The following is an 18,888-nucleotide window of genomic DNA, read 5'->3' on the forward strand; positions in this document are numbered from 1 at the left end:
TTTTTTTTTTTTTTTTTTTTTTTTTTTTTGAATTGAGCAATATCGTTTGGAATTGAGTTTTATCGATTCTGACATTTTTTTTTAATGACGCCAATTATTATCTTTCGTCAGAGAACGTGGTGTTTGGGGGGAAAAAAATGAAAATGATAAATCAATTAGGAGGAGTAACGTTACTGCTACCTACATCCCAAAACGAAAATACACTTTTGTTTCTGTCAACGTCTATTACGACAGGACCGCCGTTTTCATTTGCAGTCAGGCCTTTCACGTGATTTTGTTTTTGACCTTCGTTATTGTTATTTCGGCTTTGAGCTACTGTGCGAAACACTTGTATTTTCTGCAGCAGGCACAGCGGATTAGACATCTTGGCGGATCAGTTAAATCTGAAAGAAAAAATCGAAAACTGGAAAATATTTCACTCGGAGCACGTTGACGAGGAAATAGGAATCGAAGAAAAATGACAAATAATTCTTTCACTTTGAGCGTTTGCCCGCTTAAATATACAGGTTTTTGATTTTGAGTTTACGTACATTGGTCTTCTTTCTTTTCTGTGTATTCGAAATTTGTGGAAGACAACAATTATTAGTGACTTATAAACTTTTGAAAGCATTACTTGATACTCTGATAATATAAAATAAGATTAAAGACCGTGAACTCGTTACAGTTTTGCCTTTAAATTTCTATTAAACTTTTATGATTACCTGGGCTCCCTTAATTGCACAATTATGCATGATATTATCAGGAATTATTATCAAGTACACTATTCCAATTTTTTAGCAAAATTTCTATTCCATTCTCTCACTTCGTAATCGAATCGGTCGTCGTATCTGGTACCGGTTTTACAATTTTTGAAATAACTTTTACCGCAACGGAGCAAAAACTTCTTGAACTTCGGAATCGATTATAATGGGGCTCTGATCAACGTCTATAAATAATAAAGTAATTTCCCTAATGAATTGCTCGCGCATCGGGAATTAGTACTAATACACCATAGCTTATTTAATCGAGGATTTCCTTAATAGGAAACATTAATATTTACGTAATTATAAGATAATTCAAATGTCACCTAAAATATAAATAACGCCATACCCCTATCGGAACAACGAATACAACAAAAAATGTAAAAAAAAAAAACAAATTTTGACAAAACTTAATTTTCATTTTTTAACTTCATTGTGCTATTGATTAAAGCAAATATAATTCCTCGCTATACCCGCACCTTTATAACTTTTCGCAAACAAAAAAGCTATTTCACACGATACGACAGTCTAACGTTTATGCTAAACAGAGGCATTTGCATATTAAACGTAAAGTCACAATTTCCACGTAGAAGCGTGGCGACAGCGAAACCAGCTAGTTTCCAGTTCCTTTCTGAAATTCTTTCTCAAAATTTCTATCGCCTCACCTGAATCCTAAGAAGCTCCTACAACCGCAACCGTAGCAGCATTACGTGACAATAATTTGTAATCCTCTTTTTCCTCAAAGATAACACGTCCACGTTGAAAATGGTATATTTCGTAAAAAAAATGTCACCTGTCTCTCAATTACTCGTTCAACAATTTCAATCGTAAAACTTTCTTTCAACGTTACTTCAATTTCGTCACGTAATAAATTACGATGGTTCCTTTCAAAAAGAGAGAAAATAATACATGGCTACCTGTCCGATAAGAAATTCCCAGGTGACTCTAGGAATTATACGGAACACGACTGCAGTCACTCGGTTAGATATCATGCACGGTATGTTATATTCATATATATATATATATTTTTGACCAGTACTGTACATATACATACGCTTTAATTATATCTATATTATTATTACTGTATACAGGGTGTACCGCGTAAATATAATTCCGCTGGACGAATTTGCTCTAATTATATTTATATTACGTGAAGATAATTATGGTTTCGAAAAAAAAAAAAACACTTGAACCTGCACCAGACAGTTGTATAGTTTTTCCAACGTCTGTGCAAGTAACAATTAATTTGTCACGTAAGTCACTATGCAAAAATCTTGAAATAACGCTTATATCGATTTTAACGTTTTTACTTATGGTCGATACGCAAATCATGTTACTGTTACCTATTTAATTTCCAATGTGCAATTAATAACTCTAACTACAAACGGCTTTGGTCGCTCTTTTGATGTGCTCCTTCACTTTGATACGGTATTTTGGGCATTGTTCCTTACCGCGATTAATTACGAAAACACGTGACGAGTCAACTCTCTGGATGGGCGTCGGCTAAGGGTGGCTTCCATGAAAATTGTTTTTACGTAATGGACTCACGTGGCGATAATTTTGCGCAGGATTATTTTTTTTGTGCAATACGACATATCAGCGGCATCCAATTTTTCAAAAAAGTCCACGCGACTCTTATACAGGGTGAGGGGGTTTTGTATAAAAAAAAAAAAATAAAAAAAAATAAAAAAAAAACAACGTCAAGCCCTAGAAAATCTCACGTCTCTCAACTCCAATAAACACACGACGTATTCTTTACGCGTGAATGCACTTAGCTGTCCTTCGGGTTCATCCTTAAAAATTCGTGCCCAACCCTTAAGCAGCGTCCTCACGCTGAGGGTGTTTTTACTGGGCGGCGAAACTACCTTTTCACAAGATCAAGATCTTGCGGACGCCCGGCAATATGTCTTTGAAATAAAGCAATAAAAGAGGTTTATCTGTCCCGAGGGAAAAGACGCGCGATGAGAAAAAGGGTTGACAAATTAAATGAAAGATTCCTCTGGCATTTTAGGTTGACATTTGACTCTACAATTGGGATCCCCATTTCGGTACTGTATATGGTATTTTTTTGTCTTACATATAGTATTTGAAAATGCTCATTAGGACCGTTTTATTATATTTTTTTAGAATTAAATTAAATTTTTGATATTTAGTACCTTTTTTCAAAATTTACTTTTAACCGTGCTGTTACACTCTATTAGTCACTGCCGACCCTCTCTTTGCGCATGCATTAATCTAATCTTGAACATCTGTCACTATTTGTTGACATATACTATATGTAAACTTGTGAAAGGGTTATTATGAGCACGCGTGGCGCTCACAACGGCAAGCCGATGTATTTTTTTTTTCTAAAAAAAAAAAACTTTGAGACGCGTGGCATTGGAGTTCTAATTTAATCTAACCTAACGAAATCATTTTTTAGCCCATGACAACTCCGAGTGTCTAGGCATGATACATTTTTTTTGGAAAATTCTGTGTGAGTGTCGCTTTATGCTCCTGACCGTATAACTCAAGTATGAAGATGCCATCACGCTCTGACGAACACCGAGTGTCCTCATAACTGCCAATACTCAATACAAAAAGTCCTGAGAATTGCCCTTCTTAAAAAATATAACGATATATCTGATATATACATATAAAATTCATACAGACTGCGTATAAAGCTATGAAAATGTATATTGTAAATTTACAAAAACAATCTTGTGATACAAGTGATAATTTATAATGTCTGATAAAATAGTTGCATAACCGACTACTCGTTAATTGTCATAAATGATTATTGTCCATCTGTAAATCAACTGGACCGACTGTACACTAATCAATTATTGTTTGGCTTCTCGTTGAGGTTTCTCGAATGATGTAATTCCCCAAGTACATACGGATAGAAAAGTTAACAATTTTATTATAAAAATCGTCAATCGTCGCGTCAACGTAGCATAGCAATAAATTACATAAGGTCCATTAACCTTAGCTACATTGAATATTAAATGTTTCAGAAATGTTACGTCATCCTCGAAAAACGTTAATCCGACATTTTCTTAAACGTTTCTCGAACGTTTTGCGATTTCCTAGAATTTCATTTTTTTTTTTTAAATTTGGTCAAAGTTCGAATTTGAAAATTAAGATCGCCGATTCTCAAGCGTCCGCAATCTCGATAACAGGCGCGCTTCCTTTATTATTTTTTAAACATTGAAACAACCTGTAACTCCAATGGAAATATTGTCTCAATCAAATTTTCAGCTCTGTTGCGTTGTTTTTCATGCAAGTAAAATTAGGCAATTTATATTATTTCTTGACTACGTCCTCTGCATAATGTCGCGTAAATGGCACGCAAACGAAGACGCGAGTAATGTTGTATTCAGCCTTGCAATAATTTCACCCGGAAATTATAAATAACAGATAATTAAAGGCGAATCGTGATTTTACACTGTAATTGAATTTATTATTAATTAATATGAATCAGTAAATTATTTGATATTTTGCCTATATGTTTTCGCGTACAAATATTTTTTTTTTAATTGTTACCCTGGTATTACCGACACTATTGATTCTGCGATACGTGCGAAGTTAACTAGATTTTGGAATATACACCGATATAGTAGCGTTATCAGATATTTTACAGAGACAATCGGAAATACTGATAGCCATATGCGTCGATGAAGACTAGATATAAATTTAGGGTAAAGTTTATTTCTCCGTCACTTACGTCATATTCCTCGTGTATATTAATGCCAAGAACGTCGTTTATGTTTTAACGTTAATAAAGTTAACGTAACGTTTTCAAGGGGATGCTTAGAAATACATGGTAGGTTGGTCTTTCGTTAGACGGAAATTAGAGATACGATAGTTAATTACATAGAGTCTGGTATACGCACGTATAATGCATTCGAGTAGAACCGAGTACAGACGAAGATTCTCGACGGGATAACGTTAGCCAACATATGAACGACAAAGTCTCTGAAGTTTATTGACATTGCGATGCGGAGGAATTGCCGAAATTTGCAAAATAAATGAATTACTGGACAATTGTCCAACTTTTCGGAAGACTTGTATAATATAAACATAAAGGTGTTAAACGTACGAAGCTGCACTCGATATTTCTGTATCACGTGACGGATAAGTAAAAATGACTATGAAAATAGTGACGAAGTAATTTGGCTCCTTCGCATTTGGCAAATTGGCAAAACTGCCAGCAGGTAGATTAACCTCGTAAAAAGTTCTTGTCGGACCGTAAAACGTCATAAATAAGGAAAGAAATCCAGCAGTCTTCGTTAAGAAGGATGGGTGTCATGGCCGCCAATTTTGTTTTCCTTTATTTCTACTCTGTGTAAACGTCTGCGAAAAATAATCAAGCGCTAATGAAATGCACGAAATTTTCGTTGTTTTGCAAATCGCCTTGAATTACATTCGTTTCTTGGGAAAAGTGACGTCACGCCTGTGCACGTATTGGCTAATGAAAGAAATGACAACTCCCGAAGGAAATCTTGGGAAACGATCTCTTAGCGGAACGTGACGTCATTGGGTCATTCAATTAGCGAAATTATAGCAATTTTTGTATCGATATTTCATGACCAAAAATTTTCTACGTATCTTACTGTCGAGATTACGTTGTATCCGCGGCCATTTTGCTTTTAGCAATCGTTCCCATGCACCACCTTTAATTGAGAATCAATCTGCGGGGGCTGCACGTCTATGAGTCTAGAACGATTATTTGTGTCATTTAACTGCACTGCGAGTCTTTTTCATTAACTTTTAGCCAGACAGTGGATCGGTGCGAACTAATTCGTTTTACAGAGTCGACTATAGACTACTGACTTTCCTTGACTGTCGGAACTTTTCGTTAATCGTATCGACATCTCTTACGTGATGGAAGCCACGATCGAGTCTAACGAGTTGGACAGCTGCTTTTATTTTCGTTTATTAAATTTCTTTATACTTCTTCTTGGCTCTAACGTTAAAAGTTGAGATGAAAGCGAAGAAAAAAAAAATGCGAGGAAAAATAAAAATATAAAATTTTGATTATGAAATATTTTCATACAAATAATATTATATATCAATTGATTCCATTGGAAGGTTAATTTGTGTGGAAGGAACTTTTAATACTTGTACTGTAGTGCATATTGTAATTTAATTGCGTTCGTTATCGTTAAATGAATGTACTTCAGTTTTATGCAATTTTTTGAAAATCCATTTCGAGTGCATCGATTAAATTTGACAGGTGATGTTGCTGGATGGGGATGTTTTGATAGGAGTATTGAGATAATGGCGTTCTTTAATTCAAAAGCATCAACGACTTGTCAACGAATCAATTAAATTTCGCGAAAGTTCATAAGTAATCTCCTTCGTTAGTCTCTCACTGAGATTTTCGATGAAAGACACAAGAACAAAAAGGATGATACCATTAAATTTTGTACTTTGGTACCAACTAACTTTTTTGTTAAACACTCCTATTTCTTATGGAGCTCACGAATATTCATAAATTCTTTACTTACGATCCGTGCATGCAAATCAATGTGTTCCCCGCGAAGATTGTCCTCTCTATTGACCACCACGTTGATTTCTCGAACATGGATAATGGAAAACCGGATGCAGGATGGGCGACGCCGTGACGCACCTTTATGGTCACGACGCTCTTTTCACGAAGGAATTAACGAAAGGGTGCAGCTACCCTTGGTCCTATCGCATCAAGCGAAAATTATTTGGCTATTCACAATCGTGGAATAATTATTTTTTTGCAATAATCCAAAAGACGGAAGTTGATAATTTTGTGCAAAATTATTTTGCTTCGATATTACGAATGTGGTTTTCCGAGTACGTTGAAAAGACAGCGACTTGGTTATGATAATTATATTATACGAAATCGAATAAAAAATTTTATTCCTTTCATGGAAAAATGTTAAAATTAATATCGCGATAATTTTCTCTTGAAATATTCTTTAAAAATCGCGATCGCGCTCGATAATAATTAATTGCATCTTGATAAGGGACGATAATAGTTAGGTTAACCAATTGAGTACTATCTTGCTTTTAATTCGCGAACGACACTTTCTACTTGCAACTTGTTCTTTCCCCGAACGTGGGTAGCGAGATACTGCGAGTACGTGCGCGGCGTCGCGACGCTTGCTTCATCCCTGCGAAGCTCTAGACTTCCGTTCCCACTCTGTTTCGCGAACATACGCGAATCCTATTTCATAACGCGTTTGCCTCTTGATCGTATTCGCATTAATTTTGCAATTCTTCGATTTTTCCAAACGCGATGAAATATTGGACCGACATAGCAATTCAAAATATTGATAATTTTTTGTCTATAAATAATCATACCGATACAATTGTAAAGTCAGAAATGATTTTTTTAAGAATCATGGTTTTATTTTTTTTTTACAATTACATCGTTAATCGCTATTCTAATTGACCAGGGTGCACTTCATAATTAATTAATCAATTAGTGCATCTTCATTGTATAAACGAAGATCGATATTGCGAATTTTCTACGAGAATTCAAATTATACTTACACTGCAGTGTAATATCGATTGATAAATTGCTGAAATTTTGTATTAATTTTTTTTTCTCCAAGAAAGGTCAATAGGAAAGACCATAATATACGTGAACAATTTATTACGATTTTTCTATAAAAAGTTCAATCGAGTCTTGAACCTATGGGGTCCATTGCGTTATTATATAAATTAAGAAATAATTATTTGAAATATTTTAAGGAAACGATAATTAATTATTACGAGAAAGTCGGTATCATGCGCCCAGTATGCGTTTAACGAAGTATCCGGGAAATGCGTAAATTCCACAACCCGCCAGAGCTACCAGTAACACGCAGCAGCAGCATCCCAAGATTCGCCATTTGTAGTAACGGCAAACGACAAATCTGCAAGCTTTCCACGGATTGCGAAACCAAGAGTAGGAAGTGTCCGGTCGGCTGTGAAAAAAGTGAAAAATAAGACATGGTAAGAAAAAGAAAGGAAAAAAAAGAGCAAGAAAAACGTGCAAGCAAAAAAGTTAATGTGAAATTTTGAAAATTATAATTCTTAATGGATATATACTCTTATCTAAAAAGTATCTGAATAATTAGTAGATCAGACGGTAGATCTTTCTTCCACTTTGGGCAATGAGATCTTTTGCAAGGATAAGGCAGAACGTCGATAGGAAAATTTATTCGGTCATTGCGAAAATATAGGAATATAATTAAGATAAGTACCGTGACTTAGTAAGAATATTGAAATTAAGCTCGAAATTAATTGGCAACGTCATACGGGTATAAGACGTTTCATAAACCATCGTTAAGTGACACGAGACATTGTGCTTACGTAAAAGCTTCTCAATCAGACCTACCCCTCTGGATATTTTATCATTACTCGACTGGCTAGTCTCCACTGGCCACTGGCCACTGGCCACTGAATCGAGGCTCTAAGCTCATCCAATTTAAAAATTGGAACTTACTTGGGCAAGGGAAGTGGCTCTGGTGGATCCCGTCCTCTTCCAACCGGCTGTGCATCCGCTTCCTCCGCGGATAAGATATTTATTTCCATTTCCACTTTTCCCTAATATAAAAAAAAAAAAAATAATAAAAAAATAAAAAAAATGCATACAATTAAAAATTGTAAATTTATCATTTATCTTCGTAATTTTTTTTACTTTATTTTTCAAATTTTCAATAATCAGAACCATTTGGTATTTACCGCCTGAACGCTGGTTCCGTCATTTTTACTGTAAATGAATGGCCACCATGCTTTAGTTCTCATGACCTTGAAAGCATTGATAGTCGGTGCATTTGGTTCGATGATCTTCAAATTGCAATTTTTCGAATTTGCACTGCCTTTCGGCATTCTGGCAAGGTCCAAAGTCAGTGAGCCTAAGATACGTAAGCAATCGATCAGACTTCCTGACGTACGAGAATTTGCAAAAAAGTTTCTCTTTTCTACCTAAAAAGTCATCAGGCGAAAAGTGATCGCTGTCCCATACTTGCAAATGCAATTTGCATGGAATTTTCTGTTCCGTCTCGTCTCGCGCGATTATCGACATTTTCTTGCGAATTATCATCACGTGTTCGCCTTTGGAATAAGTGACGCGAAATATAAAACGCCAATTGAAATTTCCCTCGCCGGTCAATGAATTATAATGAACGTCCGTTTTTTGATGATCTTCATAGACGATCCACCTTTCGAGATGATACATTGCGTCGATTATCAAAAATTAAGGATAGTATCTGTACTCAGATTGAACGCTATCATTTTAATGCATCTTTCATTAATACCCCTTTAAATAAATATCCGAACATTTTTCACCGGTAAGAAACTGATTGTCCACCATTGGAACATCCTCCGTGTTCCATATAATTATGCGAATTTCATAGTCCTTAGGTAACTGTGGGCTTATGTCAATAGGGACTTTGGGTGGCAGCTCGTTTACTTGGAACATGTCGATCCAGAGTTCAAGTTTCCCCTGAAGGAGTGATAAGAGGTTCTTATTAAAATTTTAATTTCTGTCTATCGTAAAAGTTACAAAGAATTTTTTTCTTCAAAATTTCTCCCCCCCCATCTTTCATCCTTGTCATATATTCTTTCTCCCGAATTCCTCGAAATTTTCTAATCTGACTGTATCCGTCACCATCTTTTTACGTTTTGGTAAATTTGAGATCGTCCCCTATTACGTGACTACAGTCTAAGCTTTGGGATTCCAGCTTTTACGTTTATTGCACGTATAAGAACTAGTAGTAACTACGTTGAAGTGGTCAGACTTTCGGAACTCTTGCCAATTGGCAAATGCAGCCGTGAATTTATGGCTGGAGACATTCCCGACCGACGCTGGCATGTTTTTGTATTTTTAACGAAATTTCTTGTTTGCGAGTATATTTTTTTACCAAAATTTCTTTAATTAGGAATTTGAAAAACCTGCTCCAGTCCGTGACGCTTGTCATTGAATAATGCTCGTCGCTCTACGTGCTCTGGTACCAAAGTACAGCCGCATATTGGAAAATTCTGCCACTGGTGAAGAACGTTTAAGGCCATGCACTCGTCCTTGTCTGTGAGATTAATGGGAATTGGGTGAAATAGAACATTTTTCAAGGCCAAGGATACGATTTATGAAAATTCTTATAACTCAGGGAAAAAATGTATTGGACTACCTACGGCAGTGACGTCATCGAGCACAGCGTTAAACCAAAATTTTATTTTACCGATTTTCACGTAATCCATACGATATTCCGGAAGTGGGAGATTATTTTTTTTACATATAAATTCTAGTATCTGCGTCGGACTCTCGCGATCTCTCCACGCGTTGTATCCCGTGGTACTGTATGTTTTTGCAATTCCGCAACTGGCACGTTGCAAACTGTAAAATCGATTTTCGATATCGATCTTCGTCTCGCCGATTAGATCATCCGATGACGTAGCATCGTAGTCCCACACTTGTACAGTCAATAAATAATCTTTTGGAAATGTGGCTTCCATTTCAAATAGTCTGTTTTATATGTTAATTAAGCAAATTTTTTTATTTAAAATCAAATTTAAAATCAAAATATATTAACGGTCGCCAATTCATGGTAACCTACTTGCCAAATGTTGGATTTAATTGATTCGGAATATAATCTTTTCGGCCATTTATATGATTTCGTCCAAGTTTTACGTACAAGTACGGATCAGATTTGCCAGTCAGCGGATCACTGGGATGCAAATTTATACCTTGTGTAAAAAAAAGAAAATCTTTCAACTTTCAAAAAAAATTTTTTTTTTTCCAAATTTTACCTTTCACAACGTAAAGTCGTACGAGAAGCTTAAGAGGTTCCTGAGAGGGATAATCGTCGCACAAACCATCAGCAGCGTTTCTACCCCTTTTGGTTTTACACGTGACTTGTTGTGGATGAGGCCAGCGATAAATTGATATATGACCCTTAAAGAAAAATGGCTGATAAAGTGATAGGGAAAGTAGGAAAATATGTATTTCATCGTATTCAAACTAAAAGTGAATTCCATAAAAAATGGAAAGCGATACCTTAAATTTTCCAACAATATTTTTTTCGTCGCGTTTCGGATCGCCAGTTCTTTTGCCCCTCAATAATTCGAAACTCGTTAATCTATCTTGAAAGGATCGAAACTCCGGCTGCATTTCCAATTCCGTGGAATAAACCTTAATTTACTAGACAATTAAAAGTCTGCATGACTTCGATGTGGATAGTACCTTAAAAGTGGCAACTGGTTTCTGTCTTGGCAACAAGGTAGTAACGATACCCAACTCACTGAGCCTTTCTTCCTAAGTCATTGATAACGACAGTCGAAATTCATTACCAGCTGATAAGGGTAGAGATGAAAAAAAAAAAATTTTAATTTCCATTTACGACCCTACCTGAAGGGATGCATAATATTTGCTCCACCAATCAAGAGCCTGATCCTCGTCAGTACCGTAGACAATTTTTTTCTTATTCCACGTAAAATTATTTATTTTGAAAAAACTCAAAATATTTTTAATCAATTTTACGATTTGTGAACGCACGTCCATTCCCGCCATTTTTTTATAACCAATCAGACCCTTGCTCTCTTCCTGCTCGGCGTCGTATTCGCAGGGAGGCGGTACTAAAAAAATATTTTGAAAATTTCTTTTTAATTCGCAATTATACCCGATTCCTTAGATTTATAATTTATATTCGTAATTCGGCAATCTCTATCGAGGAAACAAATTTATAAGGAAAATTATTATACGCCATCTTCGTCTTACTGTAGCACCAAACAAATTTATGAGAACACGTATTAAACCGGTATTCGATTCCCTTATCAGTTTTCGTACGCGATTATAATTTGCCATAATGGTTCGTCAAAAGTATTGCACATTTTTTCATGATTCTTATGTTAAGGTGAAATTTGAGAAAATCGTATGCGGATATGTGAACTCGTACAGGGCATGGTAGAATTGTGTGAATTGTTCCAGAATTGACAAGGATTTTTCGTCTCGTATATCTGTGACTCATACTCCTCGTCCGTTATCAGTTTTTCGATAAAATTATAGATAGTAGGTATGATGCAAACTCCAACGTACTTGAAGCAACCGAACCCTCTCGAATCATAAACCTTTATAATTACCGATGGATAATATATTTCCAGTTCCGGTAAATCCTGGGATACATTAAAATGACAAAAGTCAATAATTGAATGAAATTTCATAATTTTAATATCACTTTTTTTTTCACAATTTTTTTCTCTCTCACCAGATCCACCATAATGTGCGTTTCTTCAAAATTGCAAAATTTTTTGGCATTCTCCATAACCTCGGACCTCACGTGCACGCCTGCGCACTCGACGACTATTCGCGGTTTGTAAATCGGAATGTAATTCAATTTCTTCATGTCCCGCACGCCCCAAAATATAACCTCGATACGGTGACTCGTCATTTTTGGTTTTATGTCATCGGGTATGTGATAAATTTTTTTTTTACTCGATGCCATTATCGGCACGTCAACTATGTCATCTTCTCCAGCCTTTGAACGAAATTTTGTTTGCTTTAAATTTCTGACACTTGCGATCGCCCGGCAACCGTACATATGTTTAATAATCAACAAAATTATTACGTACCTCTATTAATTCAAACGCTGCTAGTATCTCTCCGGTACACGTTTTTTGCGAGTATAATTTGTACCATTTTAATTTTGGCGGAAAATCCGGAGCTGAATAAGTTTCCGTTGTCATTTTGACTATCGGCGTCGCGACGCACCTTCCGCAAAATTCGAGGGATCCCTATAAGGCATATATCATGCAATGATTATAACTTTGTTCCTTATCAGTAAAAATATTTGCCATTAATACTTGCACAAAGGTCACTGTCGAATGCTTGGATCACAATTTTCGGTGGAGAGGTCTTAATGTAATCTGCGGTACCATAGACCTGAACGGGTGGAAATACAAGTGTCTGATCCCAAAGTGGATCAAGAGTTTGATTAATTACCTATGAATCGATATGACATTTTTGGACCAGTGTATAGATAAAAATTAGAAGGAAAAAAAAAAGAGAAGAAAAGTGTATCAATAAATTTTGATTATTTTATTTTTTATTCAATTACTTCCGTCTTCAACGTGTGGCCACGATATATGACGCGTATCAGAGGATCCAATAAACCGGAAGTGTCCATTCCAGGTGAGAAGCGTCCTTGAAAAATATGCGCGCGTAATTGAAATTTCTAGGAGTGAAAAATAAAATTTATTCAATTCCGGGTAATGGGGTATTATTTCTTTTAATATTTCATATTCACCCAACTATTCGTGTATTTTATGTATCGTGGAAAAGTATCGATATTGGCTTCGTGATCGACTTCGTATCCCGGTGGAAGTGCACTCCAGCATGCATTGCCATATTTAACATTACCGAGCCATAGAAAGATATCGACAGTGCAAGCACTGTAATCCTGTGTTTCCCCGTCGCCAGTAAGATTTTTCAAAAAAAGATTAAGGCGACGTCCACACTGTTCGCCGCGTGTCCTGACGTCGTCTTCCTCGGCATACATCACGTCAGCCGAACTGATACGTGCACAGGCGACGCGGGACGAGCCGGCGATCATCCAAAGAAAAATATCCGGCAGATGATGTTGAGGCTAAAAAAGCATAAATCCAAATTTGTATTTGGACGGAAAAAATTTTTTTTGCAAACCCGATCGAAATATTCGAATCAACTTACGTCATCGACCAATGACCGCACTCTGTACAGATACTTGTAAGCATGCGTCATGGCAATTCTGATGTAATTATTATTAGGCAATTTTCCATTAATTTTCATTATTTTTAATATATCTTCAATTTCTCGTCTGCATAGGTTGACACGATGTCGGTCCAGTTTCGTTGTTCCTCCATTCTCATCGTACACCCCGGTATCCAGTAGATGTAAGTACTCCATGCATTCTTCTTTCAGTTCCTCAATCGTATCATTGTAATTGACGTAAGCCTTGGGATTTTCAACGGCGATAAGAGATTCAATAATTTCCAGTTGATTTTCCTAAGACGAATTTTTGAGAAAAATACAAAAATCTTTAATTTAATATTTTCCACAAAATTAAATCAACTAACAGGTATAACAATATCCTGCAATTATATTGCATACCAGTATCGTTGCTATGTGGCGAAGATTGTTGCTGTTCATGATTCGCCATTCTAAATTTGGCCACCAGGATTTCACGTACATACAAGGTTTGTTTTCGCCGAGTGGTAAATAATTATATTTTTTATCCATGGTAGCCGTACCACGTGGTACGGTATTACTATTAAAATCCGGCCTCTTTTCTGCTTTCACGTGTTCTGAATTAAAGTAATTAATTAGAAGTGTACAGTATGAGAAGAAAAAAATTTGCCATTCAATTCGACATCCGTACTTTCGTACCTGAGAGTCCGTCGCTACTATTTTCCGAGCACTGACTGTACGAGAATGCAGTGTTACCAGCATTTCCTAAACTTATTTCAAAACTTATCCATTTCGTGGTAAAACGAGAACGATCTATCATACACACGCTGTACAGCACGCCAACCATAAGATACTCCTCTGTGTTCCATAAGCTCTTCTAACGAATAAATTAATCGAATAAAGTGGATAAAAATTTAATCAAATTTTCAATTCAATCAATTACTTCGATAATTGGTGCAGCGGGCTCAGTTTCCGTTCCAGTAGCACTGGAGGCTTCAGGATCCTCGATTTCCGTTCTAAGTGACAAGAGTACACGACCACGATAAATTGGCAAAACGGGTAAACCGGAACAGCAACACGTTCTCGTATTTCCCGATTCGTAAAAGTGAACGAAGGAGGGTCCATATATGGGCAAAAATCCTGTAGCAAGATTTTCATTGAAATAATGAACCGTTCCGTGCACGAAAAAAAGTAATGAAAATTACGAGTATTTATTTTTACAAAATATTTTCAAGTCGTCAATCTACATTTACCGTATTCGCCGGAATTCGAGATAGTTCCCAAATTCAAAATGTGCCCACCAATCACAGAGCTCCTACAGCCGGATGCTCTGTGCTTTAATGAAATTCTCACGCGGTGACTGAGAGGCGGAAACATTTCTTTGAATATGATCCTCTCGTTAAAATACGGACTAATTGTGGTACTTTGTTCACTTGTTTTTCCCTGCGAAGAAAAATAATTATATGAAAATGTTACTGCGAATAATTGCTAAGAGAAAAAAAATCTTATCAGTGGAATTGTCAAGGAGCCATTAAATTCGCTATTGCATCGTCACGATTAATAATCGGATAATGTATGCGACGTATATACACTGTTAATGTAATACAGGATAGCACATAAGAGGTAGAGAAGTACTAACGTATTCCCACGAGTATGTCGTGACAGTCTCGTCGCTGATTAGAGTGCTTTTTCTCGAATATTTTGAATTACATATACTCGTGCAGATAATAAGGCGGTTTACCTTACTATAGTAAAATTACCTTCATTCCGGCGAATGATATCTGCACGTAAGGATTGACATTCTCTGCTTGACTGCAGCAGCAAAAGAAATTTCCTCTAAGAGATGGCAATCCGTCGGCACGATAGACTGTAAATATATAGCGTGCTCTTTGTCTGGTACCGCTTGCGTGCATTGGTAGTAGTAAATTACTAAAATACAGTAATTTTTAAAAAAAACATATTTTGGAGAAATTTCACAACTCTGGGTTAATTTACCCCTCGATATCATTCTCGCCATCTGTTTCCGGATGCACTTTGATCTTTTGTCCTTTTGCATTTACTGTTATGTTACACTTGACGTATCCCTTTGGTTCGGCCCCAGCATCCTTGGGATTGGTCAGCATCGCCCATTTATGAAAATACTGATGATCTTTGATTGCAAATTTATGGAATTAATTCGCGAGATATTGAAGATGCATTTTTGATTTGTATAAAAAAGAAAAAATTTGGAAATACTTTGTTGAAGTTATCGGTGTATTTTTGTTTACCTGGCTGATCCCAGACTGTGGCAACTTCGAAAAAAATGCCTCCGTAAAACTTTAATTGTCTTAAACAATTACGTAAGTATACGGAAATGCCGATTCGCGTGCTGAGCAGCACGTCGAAACTGCAGTTGAAGTCAAAAACGAAGTACTAAAAATTGAGAAAAGAGTTTACAAAAAAATTGACTGTTTTTGAAATTTGTATAATAGCAATTACTGGGATGTAGGGGAAATTTTGGTATTTTTTTTTAAAATATCTACCTCGTTGTAATAGGGGTTGTCGGTCCTTTCGCGAATCATCGTTCGCTTTTTGCGATTTCCAACTTTCACAATAACAAGTGGATTTGCGTTTTGTACGAGATGCTTGGCTTCTATTATTGTAACGCAAATCTGATAAGATTCATACGTCCGCGCGGTGCATTTACTGGTGCAAGCCATAATCGACAGTAGACGCGAATATGTCCGCCATGTCGAAAATCCAATTGAAATTCGATAATACATTCAGTCAATTGTTTCCAATTAATTTTGCCAGGAACTTCAGGTCCCTCGATGAATCGCAATACGAGTATTGAATATTTGATTTTGATTTGAGGCATTGAAAATTCCGCTTTGTTTGTTGAGAGCTCGGAGCGCATTTTTATTTGCCTTTCTTTTTTACAATAATAAAAAATGAACGCATCGTGCGCGTAACATTTTATTTAGCTTTTATTTGCGTATTTCGTTTTGTCAATAGTCGAAATATTCATTGGCAGTTTACATGTTAACGATATTACAATATATCTGATATATCCGAGTAGGAACGTCGAAAGACAATGCAAAATTTGTATAACTCACGCCACGTGATTCTTGTACAATTTATTTAATGACTCTGAACTAAAAAGCGTACCAATGCACAAATCACAAGCGACATTCGAACATGTTGTAACGTTGTGAACGGGGCTTTAAATATTGTACAAAATGCCCTCATAGCAACAGCGTCACAAATTGTATACCAGATCCGCAATCTGTGTCCGACATACAATCGACTATCAAAAATTCGACTTATTATCGATTTTTTCCAGTGTGACCTGTCAATCAATAACCCTAAGAGTAACGGTCCTGCCGTACCCGGACCCTATTCCGCTAGTTGCTAACAATTATTTATCCAAAAATTTTGTCAAATTTCTTATCAATACAAAGTCTCGTAAATCTCTGTATAATTGTAAAACTGTATAAAATCCTAACAATTCCAAAAAAAAATTCACTTGATATCTGATACGAACAATTTGTACGTGTAATACAATATGACTCTTACGACTTGACAAAGCATAAATTTGACAAGTTCAAGTTACATTGCGGATCTGTGATATTAAATAGCGTTACAACACATTAACACGAATTATTGCATTAAAATAATTAAAGCTCGAAACAAATGTCACCCGCAGTACGTTCCTTCTCGTCGTAAAAACGACACGCGTAGCGCGTTACGTGTCCGTCGTTGAAAAACGACATATATACTATAATATATATTTAAATATACTACAACACAAATATTACAAAAACAACAAAGCGCCTCGCTAGCGACCGATCACGCAGTCAATAATCGACTCGTCAATACAATACGAACGTTGTCTCTATTTGCATATGTATAACATAAGTTAACCGTCGCGATAAACGAATATTGCTACTAACCGGCTATGTTACAGTCGTCGTATAATTTAATTGCTAAATTTCATTACCCAGGCTATCGAGATAAATTTGGCTAGGACAAGTACCGTATAAGTACGAGGTACATGGAAACACGTGTTTACTCTACAATATGCCGAGCTGCCGAATCGCTGAATAATTGTGCGTCCTCGCCATGGAGGTCATCATTGGAATGAGGTAGTTCTGCTTTGGTGGCGAGACGAAGCGCGTGTATCCACCTAATTGGATAAAATGTAATAAAATAAAATAATAATAATAAAGATTATTTAATTGAATAAATTAATTACCACGACATACGTACCTCTTCTTGTCCTGCTCCGTTGATGCTTGCAAATAATAACTTTTTCTCGTATGATGAATCTTGAAGGCCCTATCGCGATCCCTGAGACTGAGCGGATCTTCGTCACGTAATTCGAGTCCCTCGGTGACGGCAAATCCCGGCATCGGCGTCGCAGTCATCGCCAGGTTTTCCGAGTCCGACTTGAACGAGTACAGGACAAAGTCCGAATGCAGGGCGAACCATCTTCTGGTCCAGGGTTTACTGGCTTGAGTTTTGAGCTGCAGGTAACCTGACAGGACAGACGGGGCGCAGGCTGACACCTGAAGCAAGCTGGGTGCTGGACCAGCTGGCGATGACGGAGACTTGTTGAGCGGCTGAGTGAGAGCGGCGTAACACAGTCTGCAGACCCTCATGTTCTTGTTGTCCTCGAACAAGAGTTTCTGATTGGAACATTTGCTGCAGACCACCTGTTGATCATGTCGTACATGAATTTTAGTATCTGCAAGCTCAGACGATAGGATTCGATTTTGTTCTTGTTTCCACTTACTATTCCACAGGCTCGACAGTTGTGCTTTCTTTTCATCACAGAGAATATGGCCTCGCAAACCATACACCGAGCTACGTCATCAGCCTTCACCAAAGACGTCTTCGCGTTTCCGGTTTTCAGACTGGCCTTCCTCCTCATGATCTCTTGCATGGTTTGGAAAAGTGCATCCAGCCACGCCGCCTTCTCGGCTGCCGTGTGGGTGTACAGCTCGACGTTCTTATTTTCGTCCCTCACGTAAAACGTGTTGGCCGTTTCCAAATTGTCACCTTCCACCACCTCCAAATTTTCTACCATGAATTTCGCACGCAATCGATAAAGGGGCCCGGGTATCAGTCTTATCGAACAGAGTAGCAAGACGTCGCTGAGCTGGAAAGGAAATTCATGTTTATTATTTTTATTCTTCAGAAAAAGAATTTCACGATCTAGACTCGCAAAGCCAACCAGAAACAAATGTCTCTCCTGATGATCGCCGCTTCTCGCGGAAATCTTGACGATCCGACCCTCCTTCACGAGTTCCCGAGTGGCGCTGACTAGATCAATGGCGTCGTATATGCTTTCTTGAATCTCGAGGAGCTTCTTGAACTTGTCGATCTTCTTCATGGCCTCGTTAGTATGATTGGCCGCGGTCGAGACGAGTTCCAGAGCCTCTGAAGAAAAAAAAAAAAAAAAAAAAAAAAAAAAAAAAAAAAAAAAAAAAAAAAAAAAAAAAA

General features: G+C 36.9%; 4 protein-coding genes across 12 annotated transcripts in view; 1 reads left to right on the forward strand and 3 right to left on the reverse strand.

Moving 5' to 3' along the window:
* Window positions 1–6,810, reverse strand: part of LOC107269996 (transient receptor potential cation channel subfamily A member 1) — a 14,474-nt gene extending 7,664 nt beyond the window's left edge. For 4 of the 5 annotated variants that reach the window (XM_015744549.2, XM_015744548.2, XM_015744547.2 and 1 more), the window contains exons 1-2: window positions 6,233–6,810; window positions 185–383 (exon numbers count right to left, since the gene is read on the reverse strand). In XM_015744549.2, coding sequence (XP_015600035.1) covers window positions 185–364 — 180 coding nt within the window. In that variant the 5' untranslated portion in view covers window positions 365–383; window positions 6,233–6,810. The remainder of the gene's footprint in view (window positions 1–184; window positions 384–6,232) is intronic. The other variant, XM_015744551.2, reaches the window with a different exon arrangement.
* The window catches only part of LOC107269999, a 71,513-nt gene that overhangs the window by 30,066 nt on the left and 22,559 nt on the right, over window positions 1–18,888 (forward strand). Inside the window, exon 5 of the mRNA XM_025087428.1 lies at window positions 13,543–13,610. The gene's annotated coding sequence lies outside the window, so the exon portion shown is untranslated. The remainder of the gene's footprint in view (window positions 1–13,542; window positions 13,611–18,888) is intronic.
* On the reverse strand, window positions 7,238–16,199 carry LOC107269987 (otoferlin). The gene is made up of 26 exons (XM_025087393.1): window positions 15,927–16,199; window positions 15,672–15,816; window positions 15,400–15,553; window positions 15,165–15,333; window positions 14,658–14,847; window positions 14,348–14,544; window positions 14,104–14,281; window positions 13,828–14,021; window positions 13,408–13,722; window positions 12,986–13,324; window positions 12,797–12,913; window positions 12,547–12,681; window positions 12,312–12,473; window positions 11,948–12,217; window positions 11,639–11,855; window positions 11,239–11,318; window positions 10,741–10,875; window positions 10,494–10,638; window positions 10,301–10,430; window positions 9,875–10,209; window positions 9,642–9,772; window positions 9,005–9,192; window positions 8,673–8,908; window positions 8,430–8,602; window positions 8,191–8,291; window positions 7,238–7,669 (listed from the first exon to the last, which is right to left on the reverse strand). The coding sequence occupies exons 1-26, from the start codon at window positions 16,164–16,166 to the stop codon at window positions 7,489–7,491; spliced, it is 4,857 nt and encodes a 1,618-aa protein (XP_024943161.1). The 5' UTR covers window positions 16,167–16,199; the 3' UTR covers window positions 7,238–7,488.
* LOC107269998 (FYVE, RhoGEF and PH domain-containing protein 1) overlaps window positions 16,347–18,888 on the reverse strand; it is a 10,463-nt gene continuing 7,921 nt past the window's right edge. For all 5 annotated transcript variants that reach the window (XM_015744558.2, XM_015744559.2, XM_015744557.2 and 2 more), the window contains 4 exons: window positions 18,620–18,825; window positions 18,179–18,544; window positions 17,653–18,098; window positions 16,347–17,569 (listed from right to left, as the gene is read on the reverse strand). In XM_015744558.2, the coding sequence (XP_015600044.1) occupies window positions 17,452–17,569; window positions 17,653–18,098; window positions 18,179–18,544; window positions 18,620–18,825 (1,136 nt within the window). In that variant the 3' untranslated portion in view covers window positions 16,347–17,451. The remainder of the gene's footprint in view (window positions 17,570–17,652; window positions 18,099–18,178; window positions 18,545–18,619; window positions 18,826–18,888) is intronic.

This window comes from Cephus cinctus, unplaced genomic scaffold, assembly GCF_000341935.2.
Source record: "Cephus cinctus unplaced genomic scaffold, Ccin1 Ccin1_scaffold0695, whole genome shotgun sequence".
Taxonomy (NCBI): domain Eukaryota; kingdom Metazoa; phylum Arthropoda; class Insecta; order Hymenoptera; family Cephidae; genus Cephus; species Cephus cinctus.